The sequence below is a fragment of the Hyperolius riggenbachi genome, chromosome 6 (genome assembly GCF_040937935.1).
Source record: "Hyperolius riggenbachi isolate aHypRig1 chromosome 6, aHypRig1.pri, whole genome shotgun sequence".
In the NCBI taxonomy this organism is placed as follows: domain Eukaryota; kingdom Metazoa; phylum Chordata; class Amphibia; order Anura; family Hyperoliidae; genus Hyperolius; species Hyperolius riggenbachi.
In genome coordinates, this window is record NC_090651.1 from 12,922,505 (window position 1) to 12,947,757 (window position 25,253).

The 25,253-nt window shown below is 46.0% G+C and overlaps 1 protein-coding gene across 3 annotated transcripts in view; it reads right to left on the minus strand.

The window, feature by feature from the left end:
• The window catches only part of TTC34 (tetratricopeptide repeat domain 34), an 83,576-nt gene that overhangs the window by 18,563 nt on the left and 39,760 nt on the right, over positions 1 to 25,253 (minus strand). For all 3 annotated transcript variants that reach the window (XM_068238848.1, XM_068238850.1, XM_068238849.1), the window contains 2 exons: positions 13,518 to 13,791; positions 11,513 to 11,727 (listed from right to left, as the gene is read on the minus strand). In XM_068238848.1, the coding sequence (XP_068094949.1) occupies positions 11,513 to 11,727; positions 13,518 to 13,791 (489 nt within the window). The remainder of the gene's footprint in view (positions 1 to 11,512; positions 11,728 to 13,517; positions 13,792 to 25,253) is intronic.

A 25,253-nucleotide genomic window follows, 5' to 3' on the forward strand; every position in this document is an offset into this window, starting at 1 on the left:
CTAAGTGATGGACACAAAACTTAAAAAATGTAGCTCTGCCTCTACTGGAGTCAATTTCCGCTGATCGCTGCCTCTCCCCGCCCCTCTCAGTCTTTTTTCACTGAGAGGGGTGGGGAGTGGTGGAGATCCACACGGAGATTGACTCCAGTAGAGGCAGAGCTACAGCACAAAGTTCTGCCTCCCTGGTATCTGGGGGGTAGGGATGATCATTCGGATTTTGAGGAATTTAAATTTCCGAGCGCAATTCGGAAATCGGATTTCTGCAGAAATAATGCATTACTGCAACTCAGTAATTTTAGATCAGTTACAGAACTCGAAATCAATGGGCCAATCAGAGAATGCAAAAAATGTCTAAAAAAACCCACTACTCGGAAATCCGAACTCGGAAATCGGAAACCGATCGGAAATCCATGAAATCGGTAATCGGCATTGGCGGATATTCAAACTTTCTTCAAATCGGAAATTGACATTTCTGACCATCCCTATTGGGGGGTAAGAAGCCCTCATTCTGCCACGGGAATGCGGCATTTCAGCACTGGTCATATTGCTTATTGCGGGTAAAAACAAGTATTTAAAATGGCTTCAGACGCTCTATAAACAAGTGGAGGGAGGAGCCTAGTACATAGCGGAGTAAAAAAAATTAACACTTTTCTTCTAAGCATGTAAATAAGCAAAGTGCAGAAGTTTCCAGTCGGCCGGTTGCACAATGATGGCCTCTCTGGCCACAGCTGTATCCAGGAGGAAAGTCCGGAGAGGATTAGTGATTAGTGAATGAATCTTTTATAGAGGCCTGCAGAGAGTGTGCAGAGGTTACTCAGGTCCCAGCGGGTGGATGTGATTCATTCACAGCTGGACATGTCTTCTGGGACCGGACAGTTCAGGCCAAGGACACCAGGCCTTCCGTGATGTGTTCAGCATTAGCCTAACATGGTGCAAGCAGGAGATTTATAACTTACATGGGATTATTATTACCACATTCATTTCTGTGAGGTGGACAAAGGCGTAAGGTCCTCAGTGTGGCTTCAGAAAATTCAGCATAGCAATAGAGCAAATATTACTATGCATTTATATTGTGCTGACATCCTCTGCAGCACTTTACAGAGTAAATAGTCATGTCACTGACTGTCCTCAGAGGAGCTCACACTCTAATCCTACCATAGTCATAGTCTAATGTCCTACCATATTATTATTATGTATTTATGCAGCACTGACATCATCTGCAGCACATTACAGAGTACATAGTCATGTCACTGACTGTCCTCAGAGGAGCTCACACTCTAATCCTACCATAGTCATAGTCTAATGTCCTACCATATTACTATTATGTATTTATATAGCACTGACATCCTCTGCAGCACATTACAGAGTACATAGTCATGTCACTGACTGTCCTCAGAGGAGCTCACACTATAATCCTACCATAGTCATAGTCTAATGTCCTACCATATTACTATTATGTATTTATATAGCACTGACATCTCCTGCAGCACATTACAGAGTACATAGTCATGTCACTGACTGTCCTCAGAGCAGCTCACACTCTAATCCTACCATAGTCATAGTCTAATATCCTACCTTATTATTATTATGTATTTATATAGCACTGACATCTCCTGCAGCACATTACAGAGTACATAGTCATGTCACTGACTGTCCTCAGAGGGGCTCACACTCTAATATTACCATAGTCATAGTCTAATGTCCTACCATATTATTATTATGTATTTATATAGCACTGACATCTCCTGCAGCACATTACAGAGTACATAGTCATGTCACCGACTGTCCTCAGAGGAGCTCACACTCTAATCCTACCATAGTCATAGTCTAATGTCCTACCATATTATTATTATGTATTTATGCAGCACTGACATCATCTGCAGCACATTACAGAGTACATAGTCATGTCACTGACTGTCCTCAGAGAAGCTCACAATTTAATCCTATCATAGTCATAGTCTAATGTCCTACCATATTATTATTATGTATTTATATAGCACTGACATCTTCTGCAGCACATTACAGAGTACATAGTCATGTCACTGACTGTCCCCAGAGGAGCTCACAATCTGATCCTACCATAGTCACAGTTTAATGTCCTACCATATTATTATTATGTATTTATATAGCACTGACATCTTCTGCAGCACATTACAGAGTACATAGTCATGTCACTGACTGTCCTCAGAGGAGCTCACACTCTAATCCTACCATAGTCATAGTCTAATGTCCTATCGCCGCCCTTTTTTCACGCACACGACTATGGGGTGTATTCAACAATGTACAGGTAGTCCCCGGTTTACAGAGGCCCTTATTATTTTACAGAGGCCCTTATATTATTATTATTATGTATTTATACAGCACTGCCATCATCTGCAGCACTTTACAGAGTACATAGTCATGTCACTGACTGTCCTCAGAGGAGCTCACAATCTAATCTTACCATAGTCATAGTCTAATGTCCTACCATAATATTATTATATATTTATATAGCACTGACATCTTCTGCAGCACTGTACAGAGTACATAGTCCTGTCACTGACTGTCCTCAGAGGAGCTCACAATCTAATCCTGTCACAGTCTAATGTCCTACCATATTACTATGTATTTATATAGCACTGACATCTTCTGCAGCACTTTGCATAGTGCAAAGGAGGGGGGGGGGGGCTGGAGAAAGCCCCAGGTAAGAATAAAGCCTGAGATGTAGTTTAATGTACAGGTAGTCCCTAGTTAAAGAACGAGATAGGGAGTGTGGATTTGTTCTTAACTTGAATCCGTTCTTAAGTCGGGACGTTTGAAACCGCTTCTTTATCCTTCCCCCAAGGAAATGACATAATTGCAACGGGATCGGGCCGTTCGTATTGGTGGGTCATTCGTAAGTCGGGCCTCTGTAAACCGGGGACTACCTGTACATTGTTGAATACACCCCATAGTCGTGTGCGTGAAAAAAGGGCGGCGTGAAAAAGGGCACGGCTGGTTAAGGAAATGGCGCGGGTGGATAAGGAAATCTGATAATGATGAACATCGTTGTCAAACTTGGTTAACGATAAATACCGTTGTAAAAACAGACGGGAAATAATAACTAAAATATATTAACATTAAAATTTGTTCCGTAATTCAGCAATACAGCTTAAAGGACTTCCGAGGCCAAAATCTGCCCCCAAAACGTAAAATAGTTAACTACCTGCATGACTTTGTAAGGCACGAAGGACGCCGTCCGCGCCCTCCATGCCGTTCCTCCTGGTCCCCTCTGCTCAATAGCCCCCCGAAAGGCTGCGACCCCACGGTCCGGGTCGGTATCTGACTGCAGCCTGCATAAAGATGGCCGCCGGAGCTGGCCACGGCTGCGCAGTCCGCATAGCCGCTACTGCGGCTGCGCAGCTCTGGGGCAGCAGGCCAACCCCACGATCCACGTAACAGGCAGCATGGATCGGGGGGTTGGCCCTAGAGCTGCGCAGCCGCAGTAGCAGCTATGCAGACTGCGCAGCCGTGGCCAGCTCCGGCGGCCATCTTTATGCAGGCTGCAGATACCGACCCGGACCGTGGGGTCGCAGCCTTTCGGGGGGCTATTGAGCAGAGGGGACCAGGAGGAACGGCACGGACGGCGTCCTTCGTGCCTTACAAAGGCATGCAGGTAGTTAACTTTTTTACGTTTTGGGGCAGATTTTGGCCTCAGAAGTCCTTTAACCCAACCCTTCTTTCACACAGAACCTTCCCATGGTGATGCTTAAAACTAACCACTACCCTGGTGGCGCAGCGCCTAACCCTAACCACTCCCCCGGTGGTGCCTAACCCTAACCACTCCCCCGGTGGTGCCTAACTCTAACCACTCCCCCTAGTGGTGCCTAACCCTAACCGAAACCTCCCATTAAAGTCTATGGCTGCTCCCTTTTCGTTCACCTTCAGCCGGCGCCCTTTTTTGCTGCTACCCCATAGTGAGATCAAATCTTTTCAAACATCCGGAAGAAACCAACTGAAGTTTTACCTTTTACCCAACTCTGTTCACCACGGACAAGAACAGACATGGCTGGACTTGGGCCAGCCTTAGGCCATTTCGTAGAAGTGGAATTCCAGTAATTCTGAAAACTGTGACTCCTCTTTTAAGAATGTGATGAGAGAGGTCTATCCTGGTGATGCCAAACGCCTCTCCCTGGACACATTTGGGAAGAAGATATTTTGCTTGGTCATTAAAGGAACATCCAGTTCCCACATCATTCCTCAGTGGTTTTCCAGAGTTCAGTCAGCACAAAAATAAAGTCTCCACTTCTGCTGCCGCTAAGGGTTCTGGGTAACTGAACCACAAAGATTGTCCATGGCCTGCTGCTGGCAGTGCAGATTTGTGTTGCACCTCATAGAATGTTGTCTTTTTATTTTGTGGTGTCGTTCCTATTTGTAGAATGTTGACTACTCGAAATCTGAGCTATTTGTGGAACATATTTTTTGTTCTGCTGTGACCATTTGTGCTGACTTGTGTCCAGGTTTATAAGTCCCCTGTGTGTTGGTGTGGGAATCGACTACAGATGAGTCATTATTTCATACAGCGTTTTGTTTGTGTCTTTCTGGAGTAGCTCATGGTTGGCTGTGTCATGATTTATCTCAAAGCTGAGCTGAAAATAAACTGATGAGATAAAAATTATATTTATCCTCCTACTCCTAAAGATTACTTTTTTTTAAAGTATTCCATGTATATATATATATATATATATATATATATATATATATGTATATATATATATATATATATATATATATATATATATATATATATATATATATATATATATATATATATATATACTGTATATATATATATATTTAAACATTTACAAAGTAGGTTGAATGTTTTACTATTTCTAATCACTGTCAGCCTATTAAGTGTCCCAGAGTTAGAATAAGGTCAATAGTTCATACATTTTATCTAGCCCTGCCATCAGAAGTTGTATTCTGCCAGGAAACCTTTATGGCTGTAATTAGCTTATCAGTGATGATTACTATATTTCCCACAAGCTACCGACAAGACATAAGCTGTCAATTCTATGCCTAGAAATTAACTCTTTCAAGCAGCCACACAAGAAAAAACTAGCTAGGAAAAAAAAAACCTGGGTGTGACAGATTGTGGGTATGGGCGCTGGAGTGGTAGGAAGGCTGAGCTGGGAGTGTGGCTGTCTCTCCAGATACACCCAATACTAACTGTGCATGCAGGAGGGCTTAGCTGTGGGTATGGTTGTCTCTGAAGATACATCAAATAATCACTGTGTCTGCAGGAAGGCTGAGCTGTGGCGGTCTCTTCAGATACACCCAATACTCACTTTGCTGGCAGGAAGGCTGAGCTGTGCACGTGGCTGTCTCTGCAGGTACACCAAAGAATCACTGTGTTGGCAGGAAGGCTGAGCTGTGGGTGTGACTGTTTCTGCAGGTACACCCAATACTCACTGTGCTGGCAGGAAGGATGAGCTGTGGGTGTGGCTGTCTCTGCAGACAGTCCTTGGTTATGTTTTGTAAAAGTTAACTTAACCTTCTTGGCGGTAACCCCGAACGTAGTTCGGGGTAAGCCGCCGGAGGGTGCCGCTCAGGCCCTGCTGGGCCGATTTGTTGAATTTTTTTTTTGCTGGACGCAGCTAGCACTTTGCTAGCTGCGCCAGCACCCCGATCGCCGCCGCCGCGCGCCCGATCGCCGCTATACGGTGCGGCGCGCGGCCCCCTCCCAGACCCCGTGCGCTGCCTGGCCAATCAGTGCCAGGCAGCGCCGAGGGGTGGCCCGGGACTCCCAATGACGACCCGACGTCAGTGACGTCATCCCGCCCGTCGCCGAAGGCGATCGAAGAGGGCGGGGGGATGCCGCTGAGCAGCGCCTTTCATGTAGCGAGCCCTGGGCTCGCTACATGATATAGAAAAAAAAACATATTTAAAAAAAACTGCCGCGCTGCCTCCTGGCGTATTTTTTTATACCGCCAGGAGGGTTAAAGGGATCTTATCAGCTCCTAATGACATAACTGAAAGGGCTGCTACGTTTGAGAAGTTAACTTCCCTGCTCCCTTTTCACTGCTATTATTGGTGTGAAATCCGTCAAGTCTGACTAATGTTATCTATTTGAAGCACAGTCTAATGCTTAACGGGTTTTGTTTGATCTAAGCTTGTGGGTTAATTAGTCTAAATAGGTGAGTTCTTATCTGCCTTCCATCTTCTGTTGCAGCTGGAGGAAGTAGAAGGATTCTGCCTGAAATTAACCCTTAAATGTAAAAAGAGGAGGTAAAATGAATGTTTTTTTTAATATGGACCACATTTTTAGCATGCATTTTTAATTTGCTATTGAGCTGCCCTGGAAGTTTAAAATGATGCTTGGTTCCCTTTAACTACTTGCCGACCACTCCACGCCAAGCGGTAGCCCCAGGACTGCTCAACTCCAATTGGCGTGAAGTCCTGGGGAGGGGTTTTGCAGGAGATCAAGTGCTCCGCTCCATCATCGGTCTACCAGCCCGATCGCCACTAGGAGACTGTTTGACAGCGAAACCACCGTCTATTTACATTGTACAGCGCTGCATCTACGGCAGCACTGCACTGGGGGGGACAGCCGTGTGACACGGCTATCCCCCTGAGAGGCTCAGAAGCGATCGGCTGCCATAGGCTGATGCCTATGACAGCCGATCGCTGTGATTGACTGGTGGGGGGAGGGAGGGGAAAAATATTTAAAAAAAGAGAAAAATTATAAAAAAAACAAAAACAAATATACAGTGGGTTGCAAAAGTATTCGGCCCCCTTGAAGTTTTCTACATTTTGTCACATTACTGCCACAAACATGAATCAATTTTATTGGAATTCCACATGAAAGACCAATACAAAGTGGTGTACACGTGAGAAGTGGAACAAAAATCCTACATGATTCCAAACATTTAAAAAAAAAAAAACAGCAAAGTGGGGTGTGCGTAATTATTCTGCCCCCTGAGTCAATACTTTGTAGAATCACCTTTTGCTGCAATTACAGCTGCCAATCTTTTAGGGTATGTCTCTACCAGCTTTGCACATCTAGAGACTGAAATCCTTGCCCATTCTTCTTTGCAAAACAGCTCCAGCTCAGTCAGATTAGATGGACAGCGTTTGTGAACAGCAGTTTTCAGATCTTGCCACAGATTCTCGATTGCATTTAGATCTGGACTTTGACTGGGCCATTCTAACACATGGATATGTTTTGTTTTAAACCATTCCATTGTTGCCCTGGCTTTATGTTTAGGGTCATTGTCCTGCTGGAAGGTGAACTGTAACGATTGTGGAATCGTCTCCGTGGTCAGCGCACCAGACGTGCGCTGACGCGGCGGATTTCCTCCACAAGCGTATTATTGAGGACACCCAGGCTAGGTGCTATGCACCTGCAGAGGGAAATTCCTGTCGGCAGGTGGAGCTGTGGAGTGCAGAGGAACAGCTCCTCTGCCCTACCACACACGCCAGACAGGAATTGTATGAAGGGAAGAAACGCAATCGCAAGAGAAGCGATTGAGAATGAGCACAGAGACAGATTGTGTGTGTGTGCATAAAATTAGTCGCCAACCCGCGACTGTGCACACACCACAGCAGATAAGAAGCAGGAACGCGATCGCGAGAGGTGCGATCGCCAGACGTGACACAAGGTTACAGCAAGGCGGAGCAAGAGAGTAGCAAAGGCACAGCAAATAATACAATAAGGAGATACGGAAAATAACAAATGCTAGCTAACCGCGAACACCGCACTCATTTGCAACAGTGCACGCGGTTATGCGCGGTCTCCACGTGATAAGCACAATAGAGACAAGCACGCCTAACTAACCATTAACAGACAAACATGAAACAGAGGACGCGAGCGCTTGCTTAACGGTTACCTCACCGAGCCTCCAGCAAGCGCAGCAGACAAGACAGACACACGAAAACAGGGACAAGCGACAGAAGGATCCCCAGCGCTAGCTAAAAGTGGCTAGCGCGATCCCAGAAGACAGAACAGAAGGATCCCCAGCGCTAGCGAAAAGTGGCTAGCGCGATCCCAGGAGACAGAGTAGCAGAACAGAAGGATCCCCAGCGCTAGCGAAAAGTGGCTAGTGCGATTCCAGAAGACAGAACAGAAGGATCCCCAGCGCTAGCAAAAAGTAGCTAGCGTGATCCCAGGAGACAGAACAGAAGGATCCCCAGCACTAGCGCTAGGGCGAGTGCGATCCAAACACACGGCAGACAGAACAGATGAGGTAGGCAGAAACAACCGCTGTTCCAACCTACACTCCAGACTCAATCAGAAGGATCCACAGCCGCTAACGCTAGGGCTTGTGCGATCCAAACACAAGACAGACGGAACAGGCAAAACAGATAATACAACCTGACTGGACTAGAAGGGGAGCCTAAAGCAACCCCCAGGAATTAACTATACTAGATAGCAATGGCTGACACTCCAGCAGTGTCCATCAGGAACAGACCATGGAAGGGAAATGTCCAGCAAAGCATTCTGGGAGCAGAATGCTTTTATAGTGCCAGTCATCAAAAGAAGGCAGGTAACGGATTTGCATGACTAATGTATGCAAATCCCTCAGCAACACAAGCTGCACAACTGACAGAAGGTCTCCTTTCCAGAGTCCTGCAGCAAGCAAACCTAAACCATGGTGAAAAGGCTGCCTGCCTGTGCAGGCAGCTGAGCGGATTCTCACATGAACCTTACAGTTGTGCCATACTCCTTCCATTTCTGAATGATCGCTTGAACAGTGCTCCGTGGGATGTTCAAGGCTTTGGAAATCTTTTTGTAGCCTAAGCCTGCTTTAAATTTCTCAATAACTTTATCCCTGACCTGTCTGGTGTGTTCTTTGGACTTTGTGTTGTTGCTCCCAATATTCTCTTAGACAACCTCTGAGGCCGTCACAGAGCAGCTGTATTTGTACTGACATTAGATTACACACAGGTGCACTATATTTAGTCATTAGCACTCATCAGGCAATGTCTATGGGCAACTGACTGCACTCAGACCAAAGGGGGCTGAATAATTACGCACACCCCACTTTGCAGTTATTTATTTGTAAAAAAATGTTTGGAATCATGTATGATTTTCATTCCACTTCTCATGTGTACACCACTTTGTATTGGTCTTTCACGTGGAATTCCAATAAAATTGATTCATGTTTGTGGCAGTAAGATGACAAAATGTGAAAAACTTCAAGGGGGCCGAATACTTTTGCAAACCACTGTATATACTGTATATATAAAAAAAAATAAACAAACATGCCAGCAGGGCTCAGAGCCCACCAACAGAAAGCTCTATTGGTGGGCAGAAAGGGGGATCACTTGTGTACTGAGTTGTACGGCCGTGCAGCAAGCCCTTAAAGGTGCAGTGGCCTAAATTTGTAAAAAAAAATAGTATAGTCACTAGGGGGGTGTAAGCCTACAGTCCTCAAGTGGTTAAAGTTAAGTTAACATTATTTATCTACATATCTTGAAGAAGGGGGACCTGCAAGGCCCCGAAACAATTGTTGGCCTAAGCATTTTTTGCTCATCCACAAATAAACTTTGACAGTTCTTTGCCAATATGTGTGCTGACCTTCCTGACTTTGGGTATAAACATGGACATAAATACCATCTTTTTGAGATGAGAAAGAGGGACACTTAAGCCACACCCCTGATTACGCCCCTGCCACACCCCTAATCATGCAATCCATTAAGATTTCATGAGAAAAATATGTTGTTTTATAATTCAAACCACACTGGTCCTTTCTATCCTGGTTCATTTTCATTCATATTAACATTTTAAAATTAGTAATCAATTTAAAGGAAGGGAATAAAGTTTAGAGTCAATCAAACACTTTTTTTGTAGAGAAATAGATATATTTACATAGAAAGAGGGACACAGTCCTGAAAGAGGGACAAATGAGGAGGAAAGAGGGACAGAGGGACAGGGTTCCCAAAGAGGGACTGTCCCTCCAAAAGAGGGACAGTTGGGACTTGGGAGCAATAAATAATTGAACATAGGTGATTCCATGTCTTGGAGGTTGGCACATTAAATGCTGTTTGCTGCATTTTCTGTGCACTGAGTTGCCCTTTAATTCCAGAGAGAGTCATACGGGTGGCATTCGATTCTAGGAAGACCTGTACCCCAGCCAGTGCACGCATCAGCCCAGAACAATGACACATATGTTAGGTTGAGCCCTGAGGCCGTTTCAGGCTGTAAAATCTTCAACAGCAGTAAGAGAAAAAATCTGCGCAAGAAGGTGTCCAAGTTCTATTCATAGTAAATTTTATGTTTCTCTGGCGGCCCATGTGATGAGCCAGCACTGGAGGGGCTGAAGGCCTGACGCATTCGATGCTTTGTAGTGCGAGATATGAGGTCACGCAGCAGTCATGAGCCTGACCATCCATACCATTCATGTACGCTGCTGCTGTGTGATAACGTGCGTCCACAGCCGTGAGATGTACAGAATATATAACACGTTCCGCGTGATCGAGATGGTTCAGCCTATAGAGATCTGAAACAGGTACAATCTGCATGCCTGCCAGCAGGGGGCACTGTCTGCTAAGGAGCGCTGAGTGCAGATGGTCAATGAGTTTGGGGGTGGGAGGCAAGGGGTTAATAGAGCCCTCCATTCCTGTGCAGGGTCTCTATTCATCTTCTGGTCGCACTACCAGCCAAGAACAAACGCATTCCAACTGGGTATGTGCGAGTAAGTGGAGGGAAAAAAGCAATGCAAAATCTGATACATTACAGAAAGCGCTGGAGAGCCTGACTTCAAATTTGATTGGCTGCCAGGAATAACATGAGGCTTATTACCGCAGATTATCACAAAGCCCTTTTTTTTAACGTTGCAGTGCGAACATCCGATTGCATTACAACCAATAATGCTGGTTGGCAGTTTGAAACCGGCCTTAAAGCGGATCCGAGATGAAAAACTAACTATAACAAGTAACTTATCTTATCTAAAGTTTAGATAGTTTACACATCATATCTAGCTGCAAACAGCTTCAAACGTTTACGATTATTTATTCCTGTGATACAATGAGGGCAGCCATGTTCTATTTGTCACATTGTCACAGGCTGAGGGCTGGAGATGCTATCAGCTTGCCTGTGTGTAAATTCACTCCCCTCTCCTCCTCCCTCCTCCCCTCTGCCTCTGAAATCAATGGCTAGTAACCTCCCCCTCGTCCTGCCCAGACTGAGCTCCCATAAGCCCTTGCTACAGTGCCAAGGCACAAAAGGAGCTGTGGGCGAGGCTTGTTTAGTTTGATAGGGAATTAGAGTATTAAAAAACAAAACAAAAAAAGTATTTGGCTTGAGGAATGCCCTATAAACTATATGAAAGGAACACAATTATGCAATGAGTAAAAGTTTATCTCGGATCCACTTTAAGCTTTTAAAAAATATATGATTCTAAAAAAAAAGTCATTTTCAGGAGTAGGTGGATAGATAGAATGGTCAGTTTAATTTGATTTTCTGAAGTAATGGATCAATAGATTGATTGAAGTAAAGTTTGAATGAATTGGCCAGGTAAGGACATGCGTTCACAGGTGACACTCTTACCTGGGACAGGCTCTGCCGCTGTCTCTTATCCAAAAACTTCATTAGCGCCTCCATTTCTCCTGGATTCCTCCCGGCCAGCGGGACGAGCTCCTGTACGGCGGCGAGGACATTGCGACATTTCACGTGGAGGATTCCGTAGCGCGCTTTAGCCGAGTCATCGATGGCGCTGTTGGTGAAGGAGGTTTTCAGGTGGTTGAAGGCCTCTTCGTGCTTATCTGGTGGGAAAGAAATACAAGGGCCATATTTATAGATTTTATACAAGAAATAAAAAAGTTTCCCAGTCCTGGAAGTGTCGCAGCTTTCCATGTGATTGCAGTCCAATCACGTCAATTATTCAAAACAACTTATCTTGAAATTTTGATGCTCAAATTGCCGTGCGAGTGTCCCCTCTCCTCTGGCCTGTATCCTGCCTCCATTCTTGTCATCCTAGCCTCTCTTTAAAGAGAGTCTGAAGCCATTAAAATTACCTCTTTTTATTGGCCAGCTATACTAAGCATTAAGATCAAAGCTGATTCCCTTCATTCCCGCGGCAGAATGAGGCATTTATCCCCTCGAAATCACCGGGGCTAAATTCTCTGATCTTTCCTGTAGGAGGCAGAGCTTTGCGCTGTAGCGCTACCTCTGCTTCAGTCAATCTCCGCCGATCTCCGCCTCTCCCCGCCCCTCTCAGTTGTCTTTCACTGAGGGGGCGGGGACAGGAGGGGAGAGGCGGAGCTTGACTGGACTGGAGGCAGAACTACAGCGCAAAGCTCTGCCTCACCCTGGCAGCAAAATCTGCAACCTGGAAAGTCATGGAATTTTGCCCCGCGATCGCGCGCGCATATGTTGCCCTCTGTTATCCCAGAGATCAATGAATGGGAAAATGGTTCCCATTCATTGATTTAAGTCCCCCATAGAAAGACCAACAGCTTCTTACCAGAAACCACCATCTTTCTAATATTAAAAAAGTATCCCGTCCTCTTTACGCTTCCTGGAAGCGAAAGCATTCATTTCTAGGATTAAAACATTTTTTTTTACTGTGGCCATCTCGTGGCCAAATAGTAAAACTACATCTGCCTGCATTTTACATGAAATAAACAGACATTATTACATTTAAAACTAACTGTTTATGTCCCACACAAAAATTACCCAAATAAAATGTTTAATGAAAAAAAAAAAATTACAATTGAAAAAAAAAAAAAAACATAAATAGTTAAGGGTCTGAACTTATTTAATATGCACGTGAAGAGGGTATATTATGAACATTTTTTAAATTATAAGCTTGTAAATTGTGATGTATGCAAAACTGAAAAAATGCACCTTTATTTCCAAATAAAATATTGGAGCCGTACGTTGTGATAGGGACATAATTTAAATAGTGTAATAACCGGGACAAATGAGCAAATAAAATACATACGTTTTAATTATGGTAGCATGTGTTATATAATAGCCGAAAATTGAGAAATAATGAATTTTTTAAATTTTTTCTTAATATTCCTGTGAAAATGCATTTAGAAAAAAAACAATTCTTAGCAGAATGTACCACCCAAAGAATGGCTAATTGGTGGCGGAAAAAACAAGATATAGATCAATTCATTGAGATAATTAGTGATAAAGTTATTGGCAAATGAATGGGAGGTGAAAATTGCTCGGATGCATAAGGTGAAAAAGACCCGAGTGGTGAAAGAAAAAAGATATAGATAATTTCATTGTGATTAGTAGTGATTAAGCTATTGGCAAATGAAAGGGATGAGCACTGAAAGGTGAAAATCGCTCATCCGTTAGGGTAAAAACCGCTTTGGGGTGAAGTGGTTAAGTAACCAAACATTCCTCAGAGATAACCTGGCAGGACCTGTGATAAATTTCAGAATGTAACTTAGATTGAGGAAAGATTTTACTATGGGCAAACACTGATTAAATTATTTATAAAGTAATATTGTAAAATAAATCCACAATTTTATTCATTACATTCTTTTCACTGCATTCCTCTCTAAGCAAATCAAGACCAGTCTGTGATAAGACTCACCCTTTGTAATGAGGACGTCTGTGTATAAAATATGGATTTTGGCTTGTGTGTCATCAATGTCCAGCAGGTTTGCGGCAATCAGTTCCAGGTCGCTGGGGGCGGGGTCAGGCGGAGAGTTCTTATTGGCCTCCAGCAGCTCTTCTAGAGCCGTCCTGCAGTGATCGTGCAGCCAATCGGTGAGCAGCAGCCGAGCTTCGGGCGTCAGAGATCGGATCTCTTGGACGGAGTACGCTGCGTCTGAGCGCAGTGCCAGCACGATGTCACACACCGCTTGCTTTGTGATTAATGAGATGGAGAGGGAAAAAAATGAATTATTTGTGTGAATTGAGCACCGCACAGAGAAGTCATTAATATCTTCACTTTAATTACCCGCTGGCAGCTCATGCACGAGGTAAATGATCTATTGTTAGTGCAGGTAAACAGTCCTAACTGGCCTCCGCCCAACTCCGCATGGCTGGCAGTGACTGGAACAAGTCTTATCCACTCAACGAAAACAATCGCTCAGGGCATTGCTGCTGCTCAGTTAAAGGGAAACTCTGCTCTGTACGTGGACTGAATATGCTTCAAGAGGAACTGTCACGAAAATCTTAAAATTTAAAACATATACAAATAAGAAGTACATATCTCCCAGAGTAAAATGAGCCATAATTACTTTTCTCCTATGTTCCTGTCACTTAAAATAAGAAGTAGAAATCTAACATTACAAACAGACTTTGGACTAGCCCATCTTTTCAATGGGGGGTACTCAGGGTTTTCTTTTTTTTTTTAAAAGCACTTAGTAAATGGCAGTTGCTCCGTCCAACTGCTAAAATAGTGTACAGTGAGCAGGGAGGCTGGTCAGCATCTTTGTATGTGGCTAAGTTCACAGTGGGACGTTAAAGTTGCACGTTAAAACAGCATTTAACGCAGAATAACTCACTGCAATGAAAAATCAATGCCCCGTTCACAGTGCACACGTTACGTTAGTGACTAACGCTGCACGTTAAGTAAAAGTACTGCATGCAGTGCGTTATACACGTTATTAGCTGCGTTGGACTGTTTGCACATGCTCAGTAATGACTTGGATGCATACTTTTCATTGCCTGTATTTTTTACTGTATCTGCTGTATGCGACGGTAACACTGCGTTGCCACTTTTTGGGCGCGTTGCGTTGTAAGCTTGCGGTGCGACTTTAACGTGGCATCAAAACGCAACGTCCCACTGTGAATCTAGCCTGTATCTTTTTCTGGGAATGTCTTTATAAAGAATAAAGGCCATGCTGAGAATCCCCCCATGAGAAGATGGACTAGCCCAAAACCTGTCTGTAATGTCAGATTTCTACTACCTACTGTAAGTGACAGCAACATAGGAGTAGAGTAATTTATGGCTCATTTTACTCTGGGAGAAATGTACTTCTTATTTGTATGTGTTTTAAATTTTAAGATTTTCGCGACAGTTCCTCTTTCAGAAAGTGGTATTTTTTATGTATATGAATACATGTACAAAACTATTGACAGCATAGCTCCCAACTGTCCCTCTTTCGGAGGGACAGTCCCTTTTTGGGAGCCCTGTCCCTCTTTCTCCCTCATTTGTCCCTCTTTCAGGACTTTGTCCCTCTTTCTATATAACTATATATATATTTCTATACTAAAAAATGTGTTTGATTCACTCTAAACTTTATTCCCATCCTTTAAATTGATATATTTCTTATTTTCAAATGTTAATATGAAGACAAATGAAACAGGATAGAAAGGACCAGTGTGGTTTGAATTATAAAACAACGTATTTTTCTTATGAAATCTTTATGGTATGCGCGACTATGGGCGTGGTTGGGGTGTGATCAGGGGTGTGGCAAGGGTGTGGCTTAAGTGTCCATTTTTCTGATCTCAAAAAGTTGGGAGGTGTGTGATAGGCTTACAGTGCTGTCCAACTTCATGAACATGGAGATCTAAGCAAATCAGCATCATCCTGGCTTTGTGAGGTGGAGCCAAATGGAGTGAAAGAGGTGGGTGTGGCAGAAGTAGTGAGAGGAGTGAAAGGGATACAGTAAAAAGACTGGCCCCAGCAAGTGCTCTCAAGGGCCGTAGTAGCACAGGGAGTAGGGTATGTTACCGGCTCCAGCATCACAGAGGGCCCCCACTTCTACCCCCGCTCTCTCTTGCTGCCGAAAATCTTGTACTGCCATATGAGTACTGGTGTTTCTGCACTGGGAGCCATAAGGAGATTGGAGGTGCCTGGCTGATTCTGAGGTGTATGCAAAGATAACCTAGAACCCCATATTCTAACAAGTCCTCCAGTAATGTTCCAGCTATGACATCTGGCCTATATCCAAGTGGCTTCTGAGGTCCAGCCCCCACTTTATGCAAACAGTATGACTTTCTGTGGTGCCTTCTGGGAGAGATACATGACCTGAACATGACTACTGCAGCCAATCACACACTCTTCTGAGGATCATGGTAGCACGGTAGAATGTTTAAAGGACACTTGAAGTTAAAGGGATATGAAGGCTACCATATGTATTGTTTTTTAAGCACCAGTTGCTGCCTGGCTGTCCTGCTGAACCTATGCTGAACCCCTGAACAGGCATGCAGCAGATCAGGTGTTTCTGAAACTTTTGTCAAATCTGAAAAGATTAGCTGCATGCTTGTATCTGGTGTGATGCAGGCAGTCAAATAGATCAGCAGGGCTGCCAGGTAACTGGCATTGTTTAACCGGTTCAGGGCTGCGTTTAGTTAAAACTATGCCGCACTTGTGGCTGTCTAAGCCTGCGAATAATGGCGCACGGTGTTGCCGCTAATCCGTTTGCCGCTTATCGCTATTTAACGTTAAAGCCTTATTGTTGTTTAACGTTAAAGCCTTAGGGCCCTTTCACACCAGAGGACTTTTTCGGCGTTTTAACGCCACGGCCAAAGTTGGCGTTTTCCAAGGTAAAATGAAAGTCCATAGACTTTCATTTTACCTTTCACATCTAACGCCGCGTTTTGGAGCGTTGCGTTTCAACGCTCACAGGCGCTTTTTCTGGGACTACCGCAGCGTTTCTCATTACAATTGATAGTAATGTATTGGCGTTAAAACGCCTTCAAAACGCCTTCAAAACGCCTGCAGCCAAACGCAGTGTTTTAGCCTTTTACCGCTGCCTGTAGTGTGAAAGAGCCCTTATGGTTATTTAGCGTTAAAGCCTTATCGTTATTTAGCGTTAACACACAGAACCCTCTCTGTACCTATCCCTAACCCCTAAACCACCCCTGGTGGTGCCTAACCCTAAGACTCTCCTGGTGGTGCATAACCCTAAGACCCCCCTGGTGGTGCCTAACCCTAAGACCCCCGTGGTGGTGCCTAACGCTAACCACCCCCTGGTGGTGCCTAACCCTAAGACCCCCCTGGTGGTGCCTAATCCTAACTACCCCCTGGTGGTGCCTAACCCTAACCACCCTCCTAGTGGTGCCTAACCCTAACCACCCCCCTGGTGGTGCCTAACCCTAAGACCCCCCTGATGGTGCCTAACCCTAAGACCCCCCTGATGGTGCCTAACCCTCAGACCGCCCCAGTGGTGCCTAATCCTAAGACCTCCCTGGTGGTGCCTAACCCTAAGACCTCCCTGGTGGTGCCTAACCCTAAGACCCCCCTGATGGTGCCTAACCCTAACCACCCCCTGGTGGTGCCTAACCCTAAGACCCCCCTGATGGTGCCTAACCCTCAGACCGCCCCAGTGGTGCCTAACCCTAATCTTGACAGTGTTACATTAAATCCATTCACCGTTTTGCAGTTAAATTATGTCTGCAGTTTGGCTTATGTAGGGAGCTATTGATAAGTAACGTTAGTGTGTGCCACTATTGGTAAATAACGTTAGTGTGTGCCGTTTTTCTTCTTTTTTCCCTGTGCACCATTATTATGCGGTACTAACGATAAATAGCGATAAGCGTATCTTTTTAATGCAGCGCCATTTATTTGCATAGGCGCTGTGCACCATTATTCACTGATCCGCTGAGGCTCTGGTCCAAAATTCCAGTAAAGTAGAAGGAGGCACTCCACTGGCTTGAACTTGCGTTCAGTTTATTGCATGTCATGCATGCTACATGTTACGGGCTCCGCCCTTCATCAGGTGCGGTCCAAGATGAGTTAAAAGGAAATAAATATGGCAGCTGCCATATACTTCTCGATTCAAGTTCCCTTTAACTGCAAGTCTTCTCATTTTACAGAAAAAAAATAAATCAGTAATTGTAACTGTTAGATCCAGTTTCTGAATGCAATCTAGTTACGTGTCTTTGTATTATCCACTCACTGCCCATCCTTTTTACAAGTTTTGTCTTTTTAGTTGGCTTAAATCCCGAATCCTTATTTTAGAGCTTTTCATCATCTCCCTCGTAAACCAAGATGGTGAATTTACTGTCGGGCCATTACTCATGTCCTGCCAGCGTCAGCTTTGATTTTATTCACTTCTAGATGAGGGGAAGATTTATAAAGACCGTATGATGGAAAATCTCACTGCAGTAATAAAACGGATGTTTCTCATTACCTTCCTGATTTTCCTCTTCTAATAAGTCCACCCACAATAAAAACTGTTGTTTGATTACAGCATCCAAATCAGCTTTTCCTGCATCCCCGAAGGACAGATGATAAAATAAAACATAAACAGCTTTCGTTTTAATCAGGCTGGAGCTCTGAAGGGTGGACGGGGAATAGAGACTCTGTTGTGAGCTATTGTAATGGCTCTACCTATCTCTAAATGCCTTCAAACCATCATTATATGCACTCAGGGTGACCGCTGGGCCTCACGTCTCATATTAATACTTCCTGAATAAAAGACCCGGACCGCGTTTTAGGAAACACAGAGAGGAGTCAAAGGAAATCTAACAAGAAAAACAGAAGTTTAACCTCTTGAGGACCACAGTGCTAAACCCCCCCAAAGACCAGGCTGTTTTTTTGTTTAATTGTCCACTGCAGCTTTAAGGCCACACAACACAGCACACTTTTCTCCCTACCAACAGAGCTCTCTGATGGTGGGGTCTAATCGCCCCCCCCCCCCCCCCGTTTTTTTTGTTTTTGTTTTTAAATAAAGAATTATTTCTTTATTTTTGTATTATTTTTTACTATTCCCTTTTTTTTTTTTTTTTACAAACCCCTTCCTCCCGCCAGCCAATCCTGGAGATCGGCTGTCATAGGCTTCTGCCTATGAGAGCCGATCACTCTCTAGTGCTCCAGGGGGACAGCCGTGTCACACAGCCGTCCGCAGTACAGCGCTGCCGTGGATCGCAGCTCTGTACTTAGTTAAAAGATGGCAGGTTCGCTGTCTAACAGTCTCCCAAGCGGTGACAGCCGCTCGGAGACTGAAGGTGGGGCGGAGCTCCTCCTGCAGTAGCCGGCCCAGGATCTGACGCCAATTGGCGTTAGGCGGTCCTGGGGCTGCTGCTGCGGCCACGCCCATTGGCGGGGGCCGGTCGTTAGGTAGTTAACTTACCTGGGGCTTCTTGCATCCCCCTGGAGTCATCCTGTGCCCACGCTGCCCTTTTGAGGCCCTCCGGCCAGCAGCAGCGACCCTCTTAAAGGATACGTCCAAGCTAAATAAAAATCCACTTACCTGGGTCTTCCTCCAGCCCGTGGCAGCTGTTCTGTGTCCTCGCCGCAGCTTCGGTGGCTCCTGGTCTCCTCCGCTGCAGATGCCGACCTCACCAGGTTGGCTTTTTCTGCGCTCCAACGTGCGGCTCACGTGGTCGCGCTGACGTCATCAGGTCTGTACTGCGCAGGCGCAGTAGTTCTGGGCCTGCACAGTACAGTCCTGATGATGTCACCATGACTATGTGAGCCACGTGATGGAGCGCAGAAGAAGCAAACCCGGGAGCCGACGTGGCAAGGTTGGCTTCTGCAGCGGAGGAGACCAGGAGCCACCAGAGCTGCTGCGAGGGCACAGGACGGCTGCTAGGGGCTGGAGGAAGACCCAGGTAAGTGGATTTTTATTTAGCCTGGATGTATCCTTTAAAGCTGGCCAGCCACGTGCCTCCTCAGTGTGTCCCCTGTCCAGTAGCCTCCGACTGGCCGTGACTGGACAGCTTTGAGGGGTCCCCGCTGCTTGCTGGAGGGTCTTGGAAGGATGGGACGGGCACAGGAACTCCATGGGGCTGCAAGAGGCCCCAGGTAGGTTAAAGTACTTTTGTTTGGTCAAATAACCCTGTAAATGGAGAGTATTTGAGGGAGAAACAAAAAAATATATATTTTTGTAAAATAATAGACGCTATAAACCCATCCACACAAGACACAACAACCTTGTCTGACCAGCGAGGTCTGGAGTCCACAAGACCTGTGTGAAAGTGTCCTGTGGTATGTGGCACCAAGACATTAAGAGGAACTTTACAGAAATGTGAAAGTAAGTCGCTGGAGGCACCCAGTAGTAGTAGTATATAGGCAATATGATGTTAACCACTTCACCCCCCCCCCCCCCCCGTCCTAAATTTCTCCGTCCCTCTGCGCACTGCTTCACCCCCAGGGACGGAGAAAGGCGCACTTGTTTGTTTACTGGCTGGGAGTGGGCGGGGAACTCTCGCGCACACTCCAGCCAGCCCGCACAGCAGGTGACTAATTGGACGTTAGGAACAAGCGTTCCTAAATCCAATTAGCCTCGCCGATTGCGAGTAGAATGAAGACGGCTTCAAACAGAAGCCATCTGCATTCAAAACAATGAAAGATGAACAAAAGTGCAGCGCCCGATCGCGCGCCCCCGCGACCCGCGCGCGCGCACACACACCCCGGCTCTGCAGTACAATGATTGGTTATGGGGACTCCAGTCCCCAATAACCAATCATAGTACATAAATACTGGAGTGGAAGCAGCGCTGAAAGGGAAAAATCGCGCTGGTGTTTCAGGGGTAAAACCCCTCAGTTGTGAAATGGTTAATAACAAAGGAGGTCTCTTACCTCCAAAGAAGACTCGCGTGGGTGGAAAAAAGGAGTCTTTATTAAAAATGAAAAACTGTTATACTGTAGACAACGCGTTTCACGGGACTAAGCCCGCTTCCTCAGGTCAATAAAACAGATAACCTTAAGTAACAGCCGTGCAGTGCAGGGGCGCATAGATCGATTTACAGAAATGTAGTAGTAAACAAAAGTTTGCTTACTTAGAACAGAAAGAATTTGTGATAATTCAGGTTGGAGTGAGCTTGAGATGTCTCCCAGTGCATCACTGCTGAATATATGCAAATTAACCATTGTTGCCTTTAGAAGCTAAACACACCTCCAGAACCACTGGAATGCAATGATGTGTCAGCTTGTTAATTTGTACAGAGCCATAATAATCCAACATGCATACAGACTGTTTCGGATTGTTTGATCCTCATCAGTGCATGGCATGGATTCATTTGGCTCTATGGAGTAGGGCTTCTAAGAGCCAAATTAATCCATGGCATGCACTGATGAGGATCAAGAGGTGCCCCAAGTAGGTAGTGTAATGGATTGCGGAGATGCCGCCGTGCGGTCTGGCAGCGGGGCGGCTGTCTCCGCGTTCAGACAGGCGGTTTCTGCACAGCAGCATGCGTCTGGTTTGTCTGAGCCTTCTAGTGCACACAGATGGAGAGCTACGTGCGCGAGCGCTGGGAGGCAGGACCTTTATGCCAGTAGGAGAGGGATAAGCTGATCAGGTCGATCAGCTGATCCCAGCGCAGTTATTGATTGGCTGAGTGGCGCTGGACGGTGCTGAGGAGCGCTGCACTATATATAGATCTCGCTGGTCAGTCTCAGGTTGTCTGCTGTTGCGAATACTTACGTGTGAGCACTCAGACCTCAGTCAGAGCCCACAGTGCGTTAGAACCAGGTGGACCTGGGAATTCACACTTAGTCAGATTACACTTGTTATACTTTAGACCAGTTCCGGGGTGTTGAGACCAAGGACCTCACACCCAAGCTTAGGATTACTGTGTCATTGCTGTGTTATACTTTAGACTAGTTCCTGGGTGTCGAGACCACGGACCTCACACCCCAGACTAGGACTCTGCTCTATTTCTGTTATGACTATCTGCTCTGTCGACCTCTCTATTGCTTTCTGATTCAGTACCTCTGCATATCTGTCTACCTGTTGCCAGACCCTGCCTGTACCCGGTTACCAAATCAGCCTTCTGTCTCTGTACCTTATCTGCTCGTGTGTTGCCGACCTGGCCTGCCCGACCTTCCAGGTTGTCACTCACCCCTTGAGTGCTCAGACTATCTGTACTAGCAGTGACACAATTCCACCAAGTTTCAGTTGCAACTAGGACTCCTGCTTCTCAGAGAGTCCGGCCTGTTAGCAGCCAGTGGCCTCTTCCCCTGGAGTCCCCTGGCTGCAGTACAGTCTATTATCTGATCTCCAGATATCCCTGGTTGCCAGGTTCTCACTATTCCCTCTCTCAAGGAGATAGTCCCTGCACTTCCCAGGGCCACCTGCCCCTCAGGTGGTTCTTGGCCGAGCTGCCTGTATCTCCCACCTCACGGGAGATAGCCTACAGTTACACCAAACACTTACACTTTATTAGGTGTCCAGAGGTTAGTCATACTTGAATTATTGGTGATTCTGCAGATCATCCATAATCAAGCATACATCTGCATTGTTGATGATTCTGCAGATCATCAATAATCAGAATCTCTCTGTGTGCTGACATCGATCGTTACAGGTAGCTAGAGGAACCTCAGTATAAGGTAGCAAGAGGTGCCTCTGACTCGCCATTAGAATGTAGAGAGCATGGTGAGCAACCTCTCATTTACACTCTCATCAAGACTCAGAATAGGGAAGGAGGGAGGGAGGGAGGCCCTCGGGGAGGGGAGTGAGCCGTCTTTCCATCATCAGGCGCCTGTAGGCACGAGCCTACAGTGCCTTATAGTAAATCCAGCCTTGCCCCTTGTGTTTGTTTCCCTCTTTGAGGTGCTTTGCTGACATAATGAACATGATATCCACCCCCACCACCACCGTGATGACCATTGACCAACAAGCTCCATGAACCTCCATGCTGTCGATGCTGTAAAGTGGGGCAAGAGAAGCTCAGAGCCATCTTGTTGTCTACATCTCATGATGGGATCGGCGTATTCTCTACTCAGCGACGAGCCATGTTGGAATGCTGCTGACTTTCCACCGCGGCTTTAACACATATATTTACCATCCGCTGCAATTTGACATTCACAAAGTGCACTTCAATAAGCTGCTCGTCCTATCTTCCTTCTGGAATGAAGAGCTCTAACTGCGTTAAGTGAGGGACGCGCATAAATCCCATCTGCGCTAAGAGTGTAATTAGCTCGATGGAGCCATGCTCCGTGGATTGACCTTGAGGAGAGCGCAGATATAATAAAAAGCCGGGGGACGGACCGCAGCCCTGACGGGTAATTTAGAGGCTTTTATATTAATTTGAAGACAGCATAGGATCCATTTTGTATTGCTTGAAAAAGAAATAAAGGGGCACAGAAATACAGCATATTCTTCTTATGGCTGTAGAAGGCTGTCTGGTCACTTCAGATTCTCTCCCTCTCTGGCTGTCTCTATGGTGGGCAAATCAGCCCCTCCAAAATACATTTTTTTGACTTACAGCCTTAAACAAAGACGCGCAAACAAGATCAGTGTTGTTGTTTTATTGGCTTAAAGCAAATCTGTGTACGTTTTAAAAAAGTAAAAAGTTTTATACTTACCGGTACATCGGGAGAAGGAAGGCTCTGCATCCTCCAGAGACTTACCAGGAGACAGGGGGGTTGCTAGCCCCAAAGATCAGTGGTACGTGCCATGGATCTTTTCTGGGGTGCCCTGGATGTCCCCCAGACAGAGTCAGAGCTGTGGTGCCTCAATGGCGGCCATGTTGGGAGCTGTGATGGCTTTATGGGGGTATGCAGGGAACTGTGGTTATTCTATAGGGGCATGCTGGGAGTTGTGATGTCTCAATGGGAGTCCTGTGGGAGAATGGGAGGGGGTCCACTAGAAAGTCAGAGAATGCTATGGGGGGGGGGGGGGGGGACTGCCAGGCAACCTGGCGGCAGGCCAGCCCGCCCAGCAGAAAGTCAGACCAGCCAGCACAGAAGCCAGATAAATTTGCCTAGTTATGGTTATCATTTGTTTCAGTTTTTTTAAATATTAATAGAGAGGGGGCTTCATTCAACATTTTTCTGGGCAGTCCTACTTTAGACTGCTGTTAAATTCATACAAATGTGGCTCCACCCATGACCACACCCATATTCTGGTGCTTGGCCACACCCATTTTCTGGCGTGAGTGCCCAAAAGTGCCCGGGATCTCTTAAGATCCTCGCAACTCCCCTGTCGAAAGAAGGAAGCCTCTACATCCTCCAGAGACTTACCACAGGAGAGGGAAGCCTCTGCATGCTCCAGAGACTTACCTCGAGAGATTTATTTCGGGAGAAGGAAGCCTCTGCATCCAGCAGAGACTTACCTCGGGAGAAGGAAGAACCTGGATCCTCCAGAGACTTACCTCAGGAGAAGGACGCCTCTGGATCCTCCAGAGACTTACCTCAGGAGAGGGTAGCCTCTGCATCCTCCAGAGACTTACCTCAGGAGGAGGAAGCCTCTGCGTCCTCCAGAGACTTACCTCGGGAGAGGGAAGCCTCTGCATCCTCCAGAGACTTACCTCCAGAGATTTATTTCGGGAGAGTGTAGCCTCTGTATCCTCCAGAGACTTACCTCGAGAGAAGGAAGAACCTGGATCCTGCGGAGACTTACCTCGGGAGACGGACGCCTCTTGATCCTTCAGAGACTTTCCTTTGGGAGAAGGTATCCTCTGGATCTTCCAGAAACTTACCTCAGGAGAAGGAAGCCTCTAGATCTTCATGAGATTTACCTCGGGAGAAGGAAGCCTCCAGATCCTCTAGAGATTTACCTCGGGAGAAGGAAGCCTCTAGATCCTCCAGAGATTTACCTGGGGAGAAGGAAGCATTTGGATCCTCCAGGGACTCCAGAGATCTACCTCGGGAGAAGGAAGCCTCTAGATCAGGGGTAGGGAACCTATGGCTCGGGAGCCATATGTGGCTCTTTTGATGGCTGCATCTGGCTCACAGACAAATCAGTAGGGGTTCATTCACTAAGCTACACTGCTCTAGCAGCGCAGCTTAGTGTGGCAGCACAAATAACATTTTCAAAGTAGGCACCCTACTGCTGTAGCAGGCACTACTAACTTACTCGCACTCCCCCAGAATGACTGGCTGCTCCAATTGTCCCACCCTGGATCCTGTCAGGTCCAGTGACTTTGTAGGACGAGACCCCCGCACTTTGACTGGCCCAAAAGGCTGTCTGTCACTTGACAAGCAGCCTATTGGGCCAAAGTGCGGGGATCTCGTCCTACAAAGTGAACCAACCCCCAAGTCAGCTAGCTAATTGTACAAGCTGTTAGTCGGTATTTCTCCTGTCTGGCCCTCTGGGAAATTGCTAATGTTGCTGAAACCCAAGAGAAGCTGAAGATGTGTTTGACACTTCTGCTGTCCGGAGGATCAACTGTATACACATCACCATAGCAACAGGGACGTGAGCCCTACTGGCCCAGTTTGAAACTTACTGTATTGTATGGCTCTCACGGAATTTCATTTAAAAATATGTGGCGTTTATGGCTCTCTCAGCCAAAAAGGTTCCTGACCCCTGCTCTAGATCATACATGTCAAACTCCTGGCCTGCAGGCCAAATCTGGCCCTCAGAGCCATTCAATGTGGCCTTAAATGGTTTCCCAACTTTGCATTATGTTTGGCCCACTCTAGACAGGAAAGCTATATTGGAGGTGAAACTCAAAAGTGCCTAAAAGTGGCCAAGATCTCTTAG